Source organism: Micromys minutus (genome assembly GCF_963924665.1).
Source record: "Micromys minutus genome assembly, chromosome: 10".
Lineage (NCBI taxonomy): Eukaryota > Metazoa > Chordata > Mammalia > Rodentia > Muridae > Micromys > Micromys minutus.
Window position 1 is genome coordinate 47,356,077 of NC_137979.1, and position 21,124 is coordinate 47,377,200.

The 21,124-nt window shown below is 44.7% G+C and overlaps 1 protein-coding gene across 2 annotated transcripts in view; it reads right to left on the reverse strand.

Moving 5' to 3' along the window:
- The window catches only part of STAT5B (signal transducer and activator of transcription 5B), a 39,025-nt gene extending 20,245 nt beyond the window's left edge, over positions 1–18,780 (reverse strand). Inside the window, exons 1-3 of one of the 2 annotated variants that reach the window (XM_080923674.1) lie at positions 18,647–18,780; positions 5,529–5,666; positions 2,179–2,307 (exon numbers count right to left, since the gene is read on the reverse strand). In XM_080923674.1, the coding sequence (XP_080779800.1) occupies positions 2,179–2,307; positions 5,529–5,549 (150 nt within the window). In that variant the 5' untranslated portion in view covers positions 5,550–5,666; positions 18,647–18,780. Of the gene's footprint in view, positions 1–2,178; positions 2,336–5,528; positions 5,667–18,646 lie in introns of both variants that reach the window. The other variant, XM_080923673.1, reaches the window with a different exon arrangement.
- Between the last annotated feature and the right edge of the window lie 2,344 nt (positions 18,781–21,124).

Here is a 21,124-nt window from a genome sequence, read left to right on the forward strand (position 1 = left end):
CAGCAGACAAGACACAGGACTTTAAAATTTCCTGTCAGTTAGAATCAGAATTACTGTCACAGACAGAGAAGGTGGACATCTTTCTCTGGATGGGGCATCCCAGAAGGACAACACACAAATTATTTAGAGTTTGAGACCAGCTTAGACAACATGGTGAGACCCTACTTTATTACAGAAGACCAGAGTTCAATTCCCAGCGCCCACGTCAGGCCGCTCACAACGATCTGTAACTCCAGCTCCAGGGGATATGATGCCCTCTTCTGCCCCCCAAGGGCACTGCACTCACGTGCACACACCCAACATACCCATACACAAATTTAAAAAGGAAACATAAAAGTATTAAAAGCAAGGACATAGTGATTATTTTACAATGTTAATGTCAAAGCCAAAATAAGGTTGCAAAATGCATGTTTTTAGGTTAAAGAGCAGGAAAAGGTGGGTAGGATAGCCCGGACAAGATGGTTGCTTAAAGTTCAAGACTAGCATGGGCTACAATGCTATGGAGGCCCTATGGCAAAAACAGACAAGTCACAACTAGATATCATATGTGGCCTTGGACTGGACCCTAGACTGGAAAGAGGAAAATACCCCACAGGACACTTGTGAGTCAGTTGACAAATGGACAACAGAGACAGAATAGCAAGAAAATGTGAGAATGTTAAACACACTAAACTTGATAACTGTATTGTGACCGTGTAAGGGAGGTTCATGCTCTTAGAACATACATGCTGAGATACTCGGGGAGAGATAGAATGCATGTAACTCTCAACTAAAAATAGTGTGTGTGTGTGTTTATGTGGATGTGTGTGTATATATGTATATGTTTGTATGTGTGTGTATTATATGAGTATGTGTGTGTATGTTTCTGTGTGTTTATGTGTATGTGTGTATATTTATGCGTGTGTATTTATATGTTTGTATGTGTGTGTATTGTGTATGTGTGTGTATTGTATGATATGTGTGTGCTTGTCTATGTGTATATGTATATATGAGTGTGTGTGTATGTGTACATGTGTGTGTATTGTACAAATATGTATATGTGTGTGTTTGTTTATGTGTACATGGTTGTGTGTGTATATGTGTGTGTGTAGGGAAAAGGAGAAAGGAATGAGAGAGAGATGATAACAAAGGAAGCTGAGTATGTGTAGAGCTTGCTGTACCATTGCTGCAACTTTCTCAAATTCAAAAATTATTTTGAAATAAGAAGTTAAAAGAGAGAGTAAAAGTCATGGCTGGGAGTATGCTCACCTACAGCCCACATTGGGGGTGGAGTGGAACTGATGCAGGAGGATTTCCAGTTTGTGGCCAGTCTGACCTAAATAGCAAAGCTTTTCATTTCTTTTAAATAAAGACTACTTTCTATTTTTATTTATGAGTTTTATTTATGTTTTTAAATTTATTTATGTGTGTCTGTATGCCACTTGTGGGTGAATGCCTGTAGAGGTCAAAAGAGGAGGTCCAAGCTCCTGGAGCTGGAGTTACAGGTAACTCTGAGTCTCCTGAGGTGGGTGCTGAGAATTGAACCCAGGTCCTCTACATGTGTGCAGGCTGGTTTTGTGTCAACCTGACAGAAGCTAGAATCAGCAGAGGAGGGTGCCTCAATGGAAAAAAAATGCCTTGTTTTGATAGGATTGGGCTGTAGGCAAGCCTGTAGGGCATTTTGTTAATTAGTGATTGATGTGGGAGGGCCCAGCCCATTGTGGGTGGGGCCACCCCTGGGCTGGTGGTTCTGAGAACTAAAAGAAAGTAAGCTGAGCAAGCAATGGGGAGCGAGCCAGTAAGCAGCATCCCTCTAAGGACTCGGCATCAGCTCCTGCCACCAGGTTTCTGCTTTGTTTGGGTTCCTGTTCTGACTTCCTCCAATGACAGTGATATGGACGTGTAAGCTAAACAAACCTTCTCCTCAATTCACTTTTGCTCAAAGGTTTCATCACAGCAATAATAACCCTAAGACAAGCAGGAAGCGCTCTTAACCACAGAACCAACTCTCCAGCCCCACAGCGAGACTCTTGTCTTAAAGAAGGTAACAGCCACAACCACAAAGCCAATCAGAACCATGTGCATGGAACATACAATTCTACGATGCTGGGCTAAAGATCAGAACATGTGCCTACAGAAAATTAAACGAAGGAGTCCTCAAAGGGACAGGGCCTAAGTGTGGCCAGCATTTGCACCCACCTGGAGCTGCGTGGCATAGTGCCCCAGCTTGATCTTCAGCAAAAACCCATCTTCCCCCACCTGGTGTTCTGCCTTCTTCTGCAGCTCCTGCACCAGGCCCTCCAGGAGCTGGGTGGCCTTAATGTTCTCCTGTGGATTATCAAGATCTATTGAGTCCCTAGGGGAAAAAAATTACACAATCTGTATACATACATGCACAGGAGCCTGTACACATGCACCCTTTTCATACTACATTTGTTCTGTAGCTGCTGGGACTATGGGTGTAAGCCATGTGTGAGTCTGAAACATGATTTCTTCTATAATTCATGTGTTAAAAAACACCCCAGCATAAGTTGGCTAAATGTCTACAATGCCTGACTCTAATTATCTTAGCTGAACTTTACATTCCTTTCTCTAAATACCCCCACTCCCTTTAATGGCTGATTCTGGTACTGACCCACCCCCTCCTAGGAATGAAGGGACAGATTTCTTCATGCACTCTTAAGGGAATGAGGGGTCTGCAAACTTTCAGTTTATACTCATAACTCCAGGGTGTATGGGGTACAAGGTCAAGACAGTTCTGCATGCCCTTTCCAACCTTGACTAACCAGGCCCCCCATCTGTGCCCTTCCTAAAGAACCCTAGAAAGGAGGCATCAAGGCAGAAGGTGCCTCCAAGTATTTACACCCATGAGAATTGTCTGTCATCATTGCTTGGAAGTAACACTGGCTTGTCCAGTGAAAGTGAGAAGCCAGTTCATGGACCTCATGTCATTCAGAGCTGTTCAGCTGGTTACAGGGGTTGGGTCCACTTCCTCCTTATCTTTCTTTGGTCCTTAAAAAAAGTTTGTTTTTTTTTTTTTTTTTTTTTTTTTTTTTTTTGTCTACAAGTTAGGCAACAGTTGCTGCTGGGTAATACTTAAGTGACTTAGCACGCTGACAAACCAAACAGCTGTCAGGCTGAAATAATATCTAATTACTGCTGACCAGGTCCACAGCCAGGGAAGAGAGCCAGCGGCAGCTAAAAGACAGCCACTCACAAATCCCTGTAGTTAGTGAGTGGCTGGTGGCAAACAGCCAGGCAGAGGAGGCGCACCAAAGCCCAGAGACTCTGTCACCAGAGACCACCCAACCCATGTCTGGAGAGGGCAGTGACAAAACCAAGAAGTGTATACTCTATGTGTTGAATAAAATACGTATTAAGTGTGAGGCTAGAAGGGCTGAAGGAACAGCCTTGCTCCTCTGTTCTGACTGGGAGCCCACTGTCGAGAGGATCCTGTCTTTGAACAGAACTCAGCGGTCTGGTTCTCAATTTGGACTCAACCATTGCCCATAACAGAGACTTCATGAAAGCTTCAATATGAAGAACTGGAAACTCTTCATTGATATCTTTATTTCTTTACGAAAAAAACCCCACTATCTAAAATGCAGGTTTTCTTTAACATCAGCCCAGATTTTCCAAAGCTTATTCAATAAGTAGACTACTCGGGAGAGCTGCTAGATGAAAGCCCACTTGCCTAGGATTGTCTAAGAGTTCCTAGGCTTAAGTGCTTCCCCTGCCTCAGCTTCCTGAATAGCTGGAATTGCAGGCATGCGTTATTGTGCTCAAAAAAAAGGGAAAGGACAAACCGAGGTGTGTTTGATGTTCTCAAATTTAGCCAGTTTTCTTCCCCCTCTTAATTATATGAAGCTGGGATTTATTTATTTATTTATTTTAATTGCCTAGAAAAATTGCCTTCCTCCACCAGGCTTGTTTCTGAACAGAGCCTTGCTAACAAGCCATTGCAATTACCGCAAGGCAGCATTCCCAGTGGATATGGAGAGCCTCCTCCACCTGGCACCAGGGCTGGCTCTCCAAAGAGGAGCCCACCACGCTGGTAAAAGCCTGGCTAGTCTGAAGAACTTGTCACACTAACGGACAGACTGAGACCAACGGGCAAGCTCCCTGCCCTGCGCACTGCCGGGCACTGCTGACGGCTGGTGATTATGTGGCTATGTGGCAGGGCTGAGGGGGCAGCAGCTCAGTGGGACAGCTCTCTGGTGTGCTGGAAGCTTTGCCCCAGCACTGCAAAGTAAGATATGCTGTGGTTTGGACTGTGTTACTCTGATCTACCACTGTTAAAGCTCAAGTATGTAATTCACAATTTGGGAAATAAAGGTGTTGGCTAACAACTTTCAGGAGGCAGTTTCGTCTGCCATGTGGGTTCTGACATTGAAATTCAGGACATTAGGGTTGGTGGCTAGTTTTCTAACTCATTGAGCCTTTCTGCCTCATTGTTGATATTTTAGAGTGTTTCCTGTATTTGTAAATACAAATTTAAAATATGAATGTTTCAAACCGGGTGTAATGGCACAGGTCTTTAATCCCAGCAGCACTTGGGAGGCAGCTCTGTGAGTTCAAGGCCAGCCTGGTCTACAGAGTGAGTTCCAGGACAGCCAGAGCTACATAGTGTGAGATCCTGTCTCAGAAAAACAAAAATCAAAAACAAAACAAAACAAAACAAACAAAACAAAAAAACCAACGACAAAAACCAAAGAGCCATGAATGTTTTGATTATTAAATAAATATGTTAAACATCTGATTTATAAGATATAAGTTTCAGCACATGGGAGGCAAAGGCTGATCTTTAGTCTAAGACTAGTCCGGTCTATATAATGAATTCAGGCCACCTACACGGCAAAAGTTTACTTTGAAAAAAAAAAAAGAGAGAGAAAGCCAGGCATGATTCTTGTGTTTAATCCTAGCACCTTTGCATACCAGGACATCCAGCGAGAGACCTTATCTCAAAAAACAAACCAAACCGAACAAAACAAGGCAAGCTGAGAGGCTGGAGAGGGGGCTGTGTGGTTAAGAGGGCTTTCTGCTCTTCCAGAGGACCTGAGTTCAGATCCTACCAGCCACACTGGGTGGTTCAAAACCACTTGAAACTCCAGCTCCAGATGTTTTCTGGCCTTTGTAGGCACCTGCCCTCATGTGGATGAATCCATAGACAAACACACACATATATACTTAATTTAAATTAAAATTCCAAGAATTATTTCATCTCCCAGAGTCTAAGAGAAGGCTGAACACCTTTTTGTGGATTACATGAAGATTTTCAAACAACTTTCCTTGGAGACAGGTCCTAAGGACTGAATCCAGAGTCTTATGCTTGTGGTTTACTGAGCTACACTTCCAGCCCAACACACAGCTCTTCCTGCCCCTCTTGCTCCTCCTCCTCCTCCTCCTCAGCTAGGATCTTGAGGGTTACAGATGGGAACTACTAGGCCTAGATTCCTCACAACTTTTAAAGTCTTAGTTATAACATTTTTCTCATTGAAGATCAATACCCTTGTGCTCCCCAAAAGATGGTATAGAAACTGTTCACCTACCAGGCTTGGCTTTCGATCCATTGGGATAAATAATGCCGCACCTCGATGGGGAAATGCTGGCCATACAAGGCCTGCATCTGATGCAGGGCATCGCCCTGGAGCTGCTGAGCCTGTATCCACATCGCCATGGTGTAGAACCTGTGAAACAAAGACCTTGATTTATTTGTTTGTTTCTAGTCCCCATCCCCTTCAAAGACACTGGAGTAAATATGCGCAAGGTTTAGAAGTGAATGTTCTCTCTCCTTTTGGTGTACTAAAGGTCAAGTGTGTAAAAAAATTATTTTCTTGATTATTGTGTGTGATTGTATGCAGGTGCAGGCGTGCCACAGTGAAGGTGTAGAGGTCAGAGGATGACTTTGTGGAGCCGCTTCTTCCCTCGCACCTTTACGTAGGTTCTAGGGATCAAATGCAGGTTGCCAGGTTGCTCAGTAACTGCCTTTACCCACCGAACCATCTCACCTGCCCAGGATCAATATTCTCAAATTGACTTTGAGCTTTATCATGTTTTCAAAATGCAGACACCCAGCATGGCCGTGGGAAGGGCCCCAGATGGATTTACGAATCGTTGACTATTGTGCCGCAAAAGGCAAGAATCATAAAAACGAGGATTAGGGAAGGAGCCGTGAATGGCTTTGATATTCTAGGCCTGGTCTTTGCTTTCGATTGAAACCGCCGCACGTTATAAGCGTCTATTCCACAGTCACCGTGAATGATCAGGGAAGCAATCCAAAAAATAACTTTAGACATGGTATTTGGGAAATAGAAGAGGCTACCATTTGCACAGGATCTGAAAGACAGGTGACACTAGGGACAGACTGAGGTCTGTGGGTCATCTTAATGAGCTTACAGCTGTGCTCTCACCCAGAGCAGAGGCTGATCTGGCCAAGCTCCCCAACGTTCGTCCCCTTTGGAGTTACTGCTATGGAATTTGTAGAACCATGTTCCGTTAAACTATGGCATGCACATACAGTCCAACACAGAAATAGTACAGGTCGACCGGAAGAAGAGTGGGCTGCTGTGGTACAGAGGTGAGCAGTGGGGCTGGGTTTTGGTAGGGTTGCCTGTTGTTCTTCTTTTGTGAGCCACCATGTGGTTGCTGGGAATTGAACTCAGGACCTCTGGAAGAGCAGCCAGTGCTCTTAACCACTGAGTCGTCTCTCCAGCCCGTTGTTCTCCTTTTGTAACGGAGATTGAATCTATGACCTGGGCCATGCCAGGCAAGAGCTTCACGGCTGACCTATATTCCAGGACTTTTTATTTCGAGACAGAGTCTCACTAAGTTGTCTAGGCTGACTATGTATACTCACTCTGTAGACCAGGTTGGCCTCAAACTCAGATATCTGCCTGCCTCTGCCTCCTGAGTGCTGGGATTAAAGGTGTGTGCCACCACAGCCCACTAACCTTGCTATCTTCTTCTTCTTCGATTTATTTATTTATGTAAGTACACTGTCACTGTCCTCAGACACACCAGAAGAGGGCATCAGATCTCATTCCAGATGGTTGGGAGCCACCATGTGGTTGCTAGAAATTGAACTCAGAACCTCTAGAAGAGCAGTCAGTGCTCTTAACCTCTGAGCCATCTCTCCAGCCTGCAACCTGCTGTCTTCTAATTTAACCTAAGATTACAGGCTTCAGCCACTAGTCTCAGCAATAGGGAGAGCATTTGGTTTTTTGTTTGTTTGCTTGTTTTGTTTTTAACGAGCTCTGGTGGCAGAGCCAATAATCAAGAGCCAATAATCACGGAACCTAACAGCAGGAGGATGCAAAAGAGCTTGTGCTTCCTGTGACCCTTTGTTAAAGAAACAACATCAAAACCAAAACAAGCATCCCCAACAAAAACATGCTTTAGAAAATGGCTTTCTGGGGGCTGCAGAGTTGGCTCAACAGTTAAGAGCACTGACTGCTCTTCCAGAGGTCATGAGTTTATGGTGGCTCACAACCATCTGTAATGGGATCGGGTATGTCTGAAGACAGCTACAGTGCACTCAAACAAATAAGCACACAAATAAATAAAGGCTTTCTAAAAACAATGAGGAACCTTTTCTGACAGACCTGAGAATTCAGTGCATTTGGCAGAGACCTGGGAATCCCCAGATTGGAGAAGCTATGTTAATAGGAAGAAGACATTAAAACTCTACACTGCTTTCTGTAATACGGAACTGGGCATCTTGAATCCAATCTGAAAATGACTCAGCTACTGATTTGTACAATTCTCCTAAGGACTATGTTACAGCCATGGTTCATTGCACTGGACCTGGGTTTTGTTGACTACCAGAGACTGCACATGTGTGCCAGGAAACAAAGATCCCTCTCTGTGAGCAGGGGCTGTCTGATCGAGTAACACTGAGCTATTTATGGGACAAGTCAGTTAGCCAGCAGTGAGGAGTGGGGTGGGTGCCGGTTACCTATTTTAGATGTGTGTGCTGCTATAGGACACTTGGATGGTTTAACTTGGGGCTTTCAGGCTTTAGGGCTGAGACAACAGTGAGATTTTCCAATGCAGCAGAGTTCAGTGAGTGTGAGTTCACCAGAGGAAAACTGGGACAGGAGAGTAATTCTGCTTCCTAGTCAAACATGTGGAAGACAACGTTTTAGTCTCCAAGTCAGACCAGAATCAGCTTGTGATTTTAGAGGGAGAGTAAAGAGATTGGGAGTGGGGGAGACTGGAGATTTAAGTATGCAGAGGCTCGACAGACAAGTGAAAAGAGGAGTTCAGGCAGCAGTCTTTCTTAGTTAAGAACAAGGAGAGGGTGCTAGAGAGATGGCTTGGGGGTTAAGAGCACTGTTGCTCTTGAGGAGGACCTGGGTTTGTTTCCCAGCACCCACATGATGGCTCACAACCATCTGTAACTCCAGGTCCAGAGGATCTGATATCCTCCTCTGGTCTCCAAGGGCACTGCGCACATACACAGTGCACACACATACATGAATACAGAACATTCATACACACAAAATCAACACAAAGACATGGAAAACAAACAAACACAGACTGGGCTAGGAAGATGGCTCAGCCAGTGTCTGCTTTGCAAGCACGAGGACCCAAGTTCAAATCCTAGAACGCCAGGTAAAAAGCCAGGCAGAATGGCTACACTTGTAATCTCAGAGCTGGGAAGTGGAGACAGGTGGGTCCCTGAGGCTCATCAGCCAGTCAGTCTGACTTAAAACTCTCTCAAAAGACAGAGTGGGAGGGGCTGGGTATGATGTGTCATGATCACAAGGTGGTGGTAGGTGGCTGTTCATGAGTTTGAGGTCAGCCTGGTCTATATAACAAATTTCAGGCTAGCCAGGGCTACATAGTGAGACCCTGTGCCAAAAATAAAATTAAAAGGTGAATCGCTCAAGTTTAAGCCTCTATAAGTGTGCTCGCGCATGCGCTCATGCGCGCGTGCGCGCGCGCTCACACACACACACACACACACATACACTCACGTCTACATATACACACCCACATGCTCAGCTCTAGAACAAGATGGAAGTAGGACCTCACTGTAGCTTCCTTAATGAATTGTGAATGATTCCAACAGACACTAAAATCTGTTGTGTCTGCAGTGACCCAGGACAAAAGAAGAAACAAGGTGGGAGGTTCCGAGTCCTCTTCCCAATCCACTGGAGTAAAACAGCACTGTGCTCACTCTCTCCTCCACTCTCTACTGCCTGGCACGAAACATACTTACTAAGGAAGGAGAAGTCATCTTAAACACACGGTGACTTTACTTACAACAGTGCTTGGCAGATAAGCAGTACTATTCTGTTGTTGTTGCCTAAGTAAACAAGTGTGAGCAAATGAAATCGAACATGCTGGCTCTTTCCTTTTTAAAGATACATATTTTTTCATATTTATTTATTTAATATGTGTGGGTGTTTGCCTGCATATAAGTCTGTGGACCACGTATGTGCAGTGCCCGTGGAGGCCAGAAGAGGGCGTCAGATCTCCTGGAACTGGAGTTACAGATGGTTGTGAGCTTCCCTGTGGATGATGGAAATCCAACCAAGGTGCTCTGGAAGGGCAGCCCCTCATCAGCTCTTTTCAAAGTTATTATGAAACATAACATCAGTATGAAATTCTAAGGTGTGGAATGAAACAAACTAGCTCATCAACTACAACTGTATAACTTGGGTGACTCTGTGGGTGACCTCTCTTTCATTACACAGGCCTGTCATTTCTCTGTCTAGTTTTCATTTATCTTCTCCCACTGAACCCCAAAAGAAGAGGACGTTACTACTCCGTTCCCAAAGAGCACTGTAGCAGCTCAGCACAGAGAGCAGTAAACAAATATTTGCTAAATCCATGCTTCTCACCCTTTCTAATGCTACAACCCTTTAACACAATTCTTCATACTGTGGTGATCTCCAACTATACAATTATTCCATTGCTACTTCTTAACTGTAGTTTTGCTGTTATGAACCATCATGTAAATACCTGTGTTTTCTGATGGTCTTAGGTGGCTCTGCAAAAATGTCATTCAGCCCCCAAAAGGGTTGTGACCCACCCACACAGGTAGAGAACCAATATGCTCACTGAACAAATACATAAGTCTTTCACATGCCCTGTTGGCCAAGCATATTTCGGGAGTTTATTACTGTTTGAAGAGAGAAACAGCTCAATGTGGTGGTATACACCTGTAATCCCAGCACTTGGTAAACAGGCCAAGGTTTAAGGCCAGGCTGGGTTTACAAGATGATACTTTGTCTCTCAAAACAAACAAACAAACAAACAAACAAAAAAACCAAAAGCCTTTGTTTTTTGAGACAGAGCCTCACTCAGTAGCCCTGGCTGGTCTGCAACTTAACATGTAGACGGGCTAACCTTGAACTCACAAAGATCCACCTGTCTCTACCTCCTGAGTGTTGGTAGCAAAGGTATGCCCAGCTTCAAAAGATGTAACTACAAAGTTGCAGAAACAGAAGAACTATAGGGAGCTGAGCCAAGGGACAGGTGTGTCGGCATGAGGGAGATCCCTGATTTGGGTTTCATATTTGTTCTTAGTTTTTATTAAAGTGTGGAATGTTGAGCTCTGAGAATTTGTCAGAATATTTCTGTTTCCAATTTTAAGCCTGTCATGGTTTTTTTTTTTTTTTTTTTTAAATAGCACACTACTTGAAGGGTAATAGCTGGTAAATACAAAGTAGTAATTGCCTTATTTTGATAAATGCAGCATAGTTTCACAACATAAAAGTGCTTTAATAGGGATAGAAAATAGAGCTCCAGAGTGGATTTTGCTCACTACCCACCAAGAGGATAAGAAGGAATCTGAACACTCCCAGAACAAACACGTGGTAAATGTTGAGTGACAGATTGACAAGTAAGGTGACCTGGTCATCACACACTATGTGAGGGAGCATGCCCTTCCCCAGATATAAAATTTGTGTCCGTTAAAAAATGTGTATATATATACATACATATATAGATATATGCCACACTAAATAGTACAGTTGTGTTCATTTTACTTTTAAACTGTGGGTTTTATCTACGTAGACTATGAGAGGCTTATGGAGGTCACCGTGTACCCATTATAGCTCCTTACCTCCACTTCCTAAATGCTAAATAACTCACTCCAGACAAAAACTGTTCCCACTCCTCATCAGTTTAAATGCACAGGACCTGTAATCTAGTTCGTGCTTTTCTTCCATGCCTGTCAGAGCTCTCCACTCACCAGGAAACAGTGTGCACACAGGTGCAAGCAGGGGCCCTGTCCCTGTCCCTTGTCTATCCAGCCACCAGCTGCTGCTCCACCCAAATGGAGACAGCCGACCACTCGCATGCTCTTCTCCCCTTATTGACCCGGCAGCTCAGTTTTCAGTGCGTGACATTCTGACAAGGGAGGAAGTGGTTTGTATCTCTGGTAAATCATCACGGGGGCCGCTTTAAAGACCGGGAAATGGATCCACCATCGTATTTTTAGGACAGTGTTGACAGTCAGTCGAGCTCTGTGCAATCACACTTGTGGAGTTCACAACCTTTCAGAGCAAGCCGCAACAGTTCAGCCTTGACACAGAGTGTCCACTAAACACACCCAGCACCTATGCTGACCCAGAGCACCCAGACCTATCCAAGGGAGGAGAAAGTTAAATAGAGGGCCAGAGGTACCTGTTCTAAAAACCAAAATGTGTCATTGTTCACAATGTCACTGGCTTATTGGAAGTCAAAGGAAGGGATGCCTCCTATGCAGGTGACAGGCATTATTTTCTATCAATAGCTAACATTCTATCAGAAACTTTTTCTTTAACAAATATATATTTAGGAAAACTCCGGGTGGCCCAGGCTTGCCTCTGGCACTGGACTCCAGTTCAACGCCAGATCCTCCTGCTCCATCTCCGGGTACCGAGATTATAGGTGTGTCCTGTCACTCCTGTGCTGGGAACCAATTTGTGCCTGCTAGTCCAGAGCTCTCCCAACTGAGACAAACTCCCAGTCCAAAACATAAGCATCCGCAAACAAAACCACCATTCTGAAGGTTTTCAGAACACCGAAGACTGTTTTGCTGTAATTCTTGTCAGAAATGAGGCTCTCTTTATGGAAGCTTCCTGTGAAACTGCCAACGGACTGGACAGATTCTGGCTTGAGGAGGGATGAGCGTTTTAAAACACTCTCAGAGAGATACCGTTTGCCGGCTTAGTTTTTATTACGTGGCACATCGACAACTGCTGAGTTTTTCTTTTTGTGTGTGTGTGGCAGCACAGCTCGAACCCAGGGCACCATGGACACCAAGTGTGCCCTGTAACACTAGGCTAGACCCCCAGTGGGATTAGAGTAGAAAATGAGATTAACGTTCTGAAGACCACGCTGAGCTCAGACACAGTTTTTCAAAAGACCCGCCCTCTTAACTCCTCTGCGTCTTAGGCTTCATACTTCTCTCTGTGTGTAGGGTGAGACAAACAATGGTTAGTATGTGTAAGTATGTAACACAGCACCTGAGTGTGGTCAGCCCCCAGGGGCCGATGATTCTTTCACACCTACACACAGAACTTCCCTCTCCCCACCTCTATCTTAACCCAACTCAACAAGCTTTTCCAAAGTCGAGTCTCTGACTGATGACCAGCTCTTGCTATCCTCTGCTTAAACAAAGTTCCACAGGATAAAATTTACCTTCCTTTAGAAATAAGGTATTCTTTTTTAAGTTTGTATTACATTTGTGTGTGTGCACGCACCACAGCATGCCTTTGACAGAGAATAACTGGTAGCGGTTTGGTCTTTTCTTCTACTATGTATGTGCTGGGAATCGAACTCAGGTTGTCAGGCTTGGTGGCAATCACCATTATCCACTGAGTCATTCTTCTGGCCCTGATACTCTTTCCTTCCTTCCTTCCTTCCTTCCTTCCTTCCTTCCTTCCTTCCTTCCTTCCTTCCTTCATGTATAAATCACATTACAGATAGTTGTGAGCCTCCATGTGGTTGCTGGGAATTGAACTCAGGACCTCTAGAAGAGCAGTCGGTGCTCTTAACCTCTGAGCCATCACTCCAGCCCCAGATACTCCGATTTCTTAATTTCAATGACACAAGGATTTTACAGACAACCTATGGAAGAGCGAGGCAGGGGCACTGTGAGTCCCGTTTCTCCAACTCAGAAGGAGACCCCTGAAAACTGGAGAACAAAAGGGACACAACAATAGCTTAGGGTTCATATTCACTCCTCCACCCCTCCCCCCACCACACACACAGACACACACAGACACACACACACACACAGACACACACACACACACACACACACACACACAGACACATTATATACTGTGATTCCACAATAGGCAAATTCAGAAAAACAGAAAATAGTGAGGTTCAACTTTCGGAGAAGCAAAAAAGGGAGGAAAAGGCATCAGTGCTGGACAGTGGTAATGGTCTACAACGCCCAGAATACTCTGAACTTTGAACATCTTAGAATGATGATGCGGCCAGCAAAATGGCTCTCAGGTAAAAACACTTGTCATTCAAGTCTGATGACCGGAATTTGACCTTAGCAACCCTCAGTGGAATGAAGAGCAAACATCAGACCTCCACAAGCACGCCATGGTACAGACACACACACACACACACACACACACCAAACAAAATAAAAAGGTGAATTTTATAACACAAGATTCTATCTCAATAAAGCAATAATTGAAAAAGAGACAAAAGCTAGGCCTGGTGGCCCACACCCTTAATCCTAGTACCAAGATGGCCCCATCTCTCGATGCTAAGAGGCCCTAACTGTGCTGTGTTCTGATGTCGCTGCCCAGCACTGCCCGTGTCCTGAGAACTTGTGAGTTGTCATGTTACCCTCTGTACTTCTGCACACATTGTCCCACTTCATAATTTAAAGAGAAAGGAGAAAACAGAATGAGAAGCCAGTGTTGGGAGACTCTGGTTTTAGCAAAGGCTAGGGACAATTGGCAGACAGTCTCAATGGATAAACATTGGTTCTGATCTGAAAAGTTTCAGGCGACATGCCAGCACTGCAAACTGCTAAACCTCCCGGCACCTGCTGAGGACCAAAGGACCCAGGGACAAGGATAAGGGGCCAGGTCTCTGGTCAACAGTCTAACTGTCAATGTGAACATTAGTACTGTATTGAGTGGTCATGGTCACCGAATACAAGAACTCCGAGAGACAGAAAATATTAAACGCAGTGATAGAAGATTAAGTCTGTGTTCATACTGGCCTGACATCAAGCAAGGTTAAAGTAAAATGACCACATCTAAAAGTAGGTCAATACCAGCACCATCTGCCCTTTAAAAAAACAAACGAAACAACCTAACCACTAGCTTATAAGCAACAAGAAAGGAGATTCTCTTTTAGAGGACAAACCAAACCAGACCAAACCAACCAAACAAGCAAACAAACAAAAAACCATAAGCACATGGGAAGGTAACAGGAGTGAAAGTGTTTGGCCCACAAAGAAACAAACAAGGAAAAATGTGCCCTGGCAACACAGATAATAATTCTAGGAAGACAATCAGTCATAAATCTTCACGTCACAGCCCAATCACCGCATGCTGCTTTGGGAAGAAGAGAGGTAATGGACAGGATAGGCGGTAAGAGGGGGGATGTGGGGGGGGTTGGGGTGGCTACTTGCTAAGTGCACAGAGTAAGCCCACATCATCGGCTTCTCACACATTTAGACTTCTCACCTAAATGCAACTACATTTATATTAAAACGTTATATAAATATTTATATAAACATTTATATCAAGAATAAAGTAGGCTGGGCCAGGTAGACAGCTCACTGTGCTGTCTTTAGGATCTGAGTTCAACCCCCAGGACCCATGTGAAAGAACAGCAGGACTTGTGATCCCAGTTCTGGGAAAGCATTCAGGAGGATCCCTGGAGCTTTCTGGCCATCATAGCTCAGTTGGCAAGCTCCAGGTTTCCTGAGATACCCAGCCACAACCTTCCTAATGCTGTGACCCTTTAATACGGTTCCTCATGTTGTGGCGATACCCCAACCACAAAATTATTTTCGCTGCTACTTCATAACTGTAGTTTTGCTACTGTTCTGAATCGTGATATAAATATCTGTGTTTTCTGATGACCTTAGGTGACCCCTGTGAAAGGGTCATTCAGCCCCTAAAGAGGTTGTGACCCACAGGTTGAGAACTGTTGCTGTAAAGCAATTGAGGAATGCACCCAACATTGACCTCTGGCTTCTATACACATGTGCACACGCATGTGCGCTCACACCCACCGAGTAGACTCAGACAAGGAGCATCAAAGTGGCTAAAGCTATGGATGATGCCGGTCTCTGGGAACAGGATGTTCTTGCTCTCACATGCTTTTTACTGTTCAGAGTGAAAAGGAGCTGGAGATACAGCCCACTGGTAGAGCTCTGGCCTAGAAGGCACAGGCCCTGCTATCAATTCCTTGAACCTCAGGGGATGGAGGGATGGGGAAGAAGAAGAAAGTACAGCAGGAAGTGAATCTGGTGGATAACACTCTGAGGGGCTGGACAACCCCGACCATAGGGCAGAGAGACACTCTATCTACACTTTCAGATTTGACGTGCCCAGGGGAATCATGAAGAGACTGGCACTAGTGCCCACACTGGAACAGCAGGGACCATTAGCATGGGCCGCCCCGCCCCTACCACAAGGATGACAGAACATGCCTGAGACGTGCTGTTCCTCAGGGCTTCCCAGCTGAGAAGCAGAATGCAGGACAACCCCCCGCCCCAGATCTGAACTGTAAGCTCTAAGGAATGGCAAAGCAATAACCAAACAAACAAAAACACTGAGCAAAGAAGAATTGGTTTTTTTTTTGGGGGGGGGAGGTCACGTGGACAGAGATATAACTGTCAAGAGCATGTTAAAAGCAGAATCTCCGGGTGGAGAGACGGCTCAGCAGGTAACGCGCTTACAGTCAAGCCCTGATGACCTGAGTTCAATTCCCAGGATTCACGAGAGAAAGAACCAGCTCTTGCAGGTTGTTCTTTGATCTCAGTTTTCCGGCTTCCCTACACACACACACATACACACACACACACACACACACACACACACACACAGAGAGAGAGAGAGAGAGAGAGAGAGAGAGAGAGAGAGAGAGAGAAAGAGAGAGAGAGAGAGAGATGTAAATCTTTGTTTTTAAGCAGAAACACATCATTAAAAGACATTATTGGGATAATTAAGGGAAGCTAAATATGGCCTATATATCTGATATCATTGTTCCTTGGGTAGCCTTATATTAGCTGTATAACAGATGACCTTGAACTTCTGATTCTTCTGCCTCTACCTCCTGAGTATTGGGATTGTAGGTGTGGGTTGTTGTTTATACAGTGCTGAAGTCCCGGCCCATGGTCTTCTACATGTTAGGCAATAGCTTTACTACCCATCCAGGGCACATCCCCAGGCTGCAAGTCGGTGTTGAATTTCTTGAGAGTGGCACTTGTTGAGGTTGTGCTGGGAGATGCCCTAGTTCTTCCTGCACACGCTCCAGCCTCTGAGGCTAAGGGGTCATGAAGTCTTCGTGTTCACCTTCAAAAGAAGGGAAGCGTGGTGTGCTGGGGAGTCATAACCCAGATGTGACAACTGTTCACAGTTGGTGAGATCTGTCTGGAGCTCTCTGTTCTGTCCTTTCAACTTCCCAGGACAATAACTTACTTACTTATTTTCAAAATCAGAATTAAGAGAAAACATTTCAAAGAGGAAAAAAAAAGGCCATTAAACTAGCAACTGGTGTCTCCTCTGGAACTGGTTCCAAGCAACACTGAAAGCCTGGCCTCCGCCGGCTGAGTGTTGCGGGCAGGAGTATGCGGGCCTGCGTACAGCTATCTCCAAGTCCAAGTCTAACAAGCAACTTGAACAGCCATTAGAGGAGGATTACCACTGTACCATTTTCCAGATGGCTGCAAGCATTTTCTGGAGCCCATAAATAATGGCATCTGTGTTATAGAAAATAAGAAACATGTTCTCAATATTTTCTTTGTTAAAATTCATGGCCTCTCTCTTCCCATTGAGAATTACAGTCCTGTTTCCACTTAGTGAAAATTTGCTTTGAAGAGTGTTTTGTTCTAGGTCAACTCTTAAGGACAACCACTAGTTAAACAGTTCGAGACATTAGGGGAGAAACGGGAAATAACATAAAACAGGGGAACGAACAGGAAAACTGTCACATATTAACCTGTGAGGTGACACGGAGCCATCTAAAACACATAGGGAAATGACACAGAGCTATCTAAAGCACATAGAGAAGCAACCATGCTGAAATACAAACACATGTGTCAATGCATCTTCGAGGATTAAGAAAAGAATGTAGTAAAAGTGTATTGAAGGAAAGAATGTATAAAAGGCTACTGAGGAAAAAATCAGAGAAAGGTCTAAAGAGTGTAAACATCCTTTACATTAGGCATTCTGATCTTTTTTTCCCCCAGTTATTATATTGTGCCTAAAACTTGAAAACTTGGGGATGTGGTCTCAGCATGAATGAGGCCGTAGGCTTGATTCCCATCCCCATATCGCAAACTAAATAAGCTTTTCAAATTATAACACTTGAAATACAAAACCAGTAACAACGGACAGTCTACTTATGACCGTCCTGTGGACACCAGGCTTAAAGGGATGCACACACAGGAGAGGTCAGCACAGGCTGTAATACCAGCACTCGGAAGTCTCGGGTGTCTAGATCCCAAGTTCAAGTCCAGTCTGAGTCAAACAGTGAGTCCCTATGACAGAGACACAAAAAATGCAGAAAGGGGGATGGAGGAAGAGGTTCAGTGGTTAAAAGAGTTTGGCGTAGCAGTGAGGAACAGCAGAGTTCAGGTCCCTGACTCCACGTAACAAGCTGGACAAATGTCTGTAACTCTATTTCAGAGGGATCCAGCACCCTCTGGCCTTCCACTCATTCACCTGCACATACATGTGCACATATAACCATGCACACACACATTGCTTAGGATTTTTTTTTAACAGACATAGGAAGAGAGTATTTCCCAACACTGCATTACTGACTGATATCTTTGATTTAAGTAGAACGTGACATGGTAGAACTTTAGTCATAATCTTTCTTTACAGGAACGAAAGCCTATCCCTTTCAGATACTTAGCAACTTAATATGTTCTCAAGTAGTGGGTCAAGATTACTAATGGCTAAGATCAATGTAGAACCGACGTCTATTGATACATCCCACCGACTCCCTTTCACTCTTGGAATGACCAAAGAACTTACGGCAACTGTAGACGGAACGAGAAACACAGAAAACCATTTAGAACAGCACAACTGCTTCAAAAAAGGAAAAGTCACACTTCTAGCACATGAACCACACACCTGCCCACATCTGGCCGGCAGGACGGCCCTGGATAGTGAAGAAAAACAAGTCAAGGCCTCCAGGAAGCTGTTGAGACAAGATGAGACAACTGAAAGCCTCAGCTGTTAGCTCCTGACTTAGCTCCTACTTAAAGGCTGATGGAACTGGCAGGAACAGGTCTTGGTTCGTATCAACTTAATTTGCACCAAGAACCTATATGCAGTCCAGGCTGGGCTGGAAGTAACTATGTAGCCCAGGCTGCCCTCCTGCTTCAGTCTAAGTATCAGCATCACAAAATCGCACTCTGTCATTTATGCACTCTCACGCTCATTTGACAGTCGCAGCCACCAGCCGTCAACCTAGGACACAGACAGAGAAAACACTGGCGAAGTACACCTACCTACGGAGCCCGCATCGCATGCAGGTTCAAATTGCTGTGTTGTGTACATTTACATGAAGTATCATCCAGTTTTACTTTGGGTCACAGGCATGGTATTTGAAAAAAAAGTTTCTTGCTTAGGAAATTAAAATGTTTTTCCTGCCAGAAAAAAAAATGGTTACAAGAAGATAAAAACAAACAAACAAACAAAAAACCAGTTATTCCGTAGAAGAATCAATGTCGTTACTTTTCGGGGAAATGAGCTGAGATTATGAGCGGTCCTCCTTCACTATCTTTCTAGCACTGGGACTCTCGCCATCAAACAGAATCAAACAGTTTTGCCTAAACTGCTTTTCTGGAGACAGATTTTCCTTCACTATGCAGCGATTAGCACAAGTAAACACAGCTCAGCACCGTGACCAGGGGCTGTGCAGGGGCTCCTGCTTCTAACGGCTTGTGCCTGGGGCAGCCGGGCTTGGGGCAGAACTGTCTACACACGTCCACCGTTCACTGGCTGCGATGTTACAGGAAGAAGCACAGAGCAGCGATTTCCTTCCCAAAGGTCAGCTGCTTCAGACAGACCAAACAGAAAGCTGTGAGTTCTCGCCAACTTCCCCTCTGCAGCTCGGACGCAATCGCATTTCGTTTCCAGTAAAGCTCCCAAGAAAAACAAGCAAATGGAGACCCACAATCTCTGCCACTGAAGGGTCTCACCTGCCCAAGTTGAAAGCAGTTAGAACATGGAGCCTCATTGCTTTCTAAACAGCAAGGGCGCCATTAAGAACCTCCAGCTTCCAAGTGAGATTATACCTGGGAGGAGGCTGGGGGGGGGGGGAGGACAGGAACCATCTTAGATTTTTGATTGTTTATTTCTTTTGTATGTTGTGAGTGTGGTGCATGTGTGCCATGGCATACATGTGGGAGTCAGAGGACAGAGTCTGTTCTCTCCATCCACTGTTTGGTTCCTGGCAATCAGACTTGGGTCCTCAGGTGTGGTGGAAAACACCTTTACCCACTGAGCTATCATGCTGGCCTCCCTGTTCCTATATTTTACACGAATAATCCAGAAGTCTCTATCTAAAAGATACCATAGTAATCTGGAGATATGAGTGATATTTAAAATCTCTAGGTGATTGACAAAGCTAAAATGTCAGACTTTTCTCAAACAGAAGGCAAAACAGCCCTGGGGCTGGAGAGATGGTTCAGCTGTTAAGAGCACTAGCTACTATTCCAGAGGACCTGGGTTCAATTCCCAGCAACCATACAGCAGCTCACAACTCTGTAACTCCAGTTTCAGGGGATCTGACCCCCTCACTCAGACATACAAGCAGGTAATACACCAATGCACATAAAATAAAAATGATAAATCATTTTAAAGATTAAGACAAAACAAACAAATGCTCACACATCTGCTATGGTCAACATGCGCTCGATGCCAAAACCCCAAGGCCATAGGGAATGCACATACAACGTCTGAGATCAGACATGGAGAAAAGACTACTAAGCCAATGAGCAAAAAGACAAGTAAAGTCTTCAGATAGTAATTCCAAATGCTTAAAATGACACTGAAGATTTTAGTGCCCTGCCCCAACAGCATTGTATTCTGGCATAGACTTCTGTAAATTAAAAGAGCACCAAACTACAGGAGAGTCTGCGTTTGCTTCTCTTGGAGGCAGCAGCATAAATCTTCCTGGTGTAAAGGAGAAGAAAGAAAAATGAAGATTTCAATGGTCTACACATGTCTTGCAAGAAAATGAGATGGGCTAGACTGGGCAGATAGCTCAGTTGGTAAAGAACTTGTCTGAGAAGTATGAGAACCTGAGTTCAAATCCCTAGACTCCACACTGATGAGTGTTTATAATTTCAGCAATGGGAAGACCGGACGCAGACACCCAGTTGCTAACCAGATAATATATCCTATTTGAGGAGGTTCCAGGCCAGGGAGAGACCCTGTCAAACAAAAAAGAATGACACACACAGTTGTCTTCTGACCTCCACACACATGAACACATGAACTCTCTCTCTCTCTCTCTCTCTCTCTCTCTCTCTCTCTCACACACACACACACACACACACACACACACACACAGGAAAAGAAAAAAATATGTGACGAGTCCCTCTGAGAGGCTCAAATGGCATGCCATCAGCTCCGTGTGGTTTCTAACTACCGTCTTTCAGGTTGTGGTGGCAACAGAGACACCAGGCTTTTTGTGGGAGGCGGTCCCTGGGCTTTGATGATGGGGTGCTTAACCCCCGGGCTCAGAACATCCAGCATGAGATGAAGGCAACTGAGAGCCCCTGGGGTGAAAAAACTTGTTACATGTGCTAAATTAAGCCACATACTAGAAACTGTTTCATGTCGACACAAAGCAAGCTGCTTACTTTCCTCTCCTCTCTGTCTCCACTTTATAGCAGCAGGGAGGTTGGCACGCAGGGGAGAAGGCTAGCAGGAGAAACAGTGGTCCTAATAGCAGAAAGAATGAAAAATACCAAGCCGTT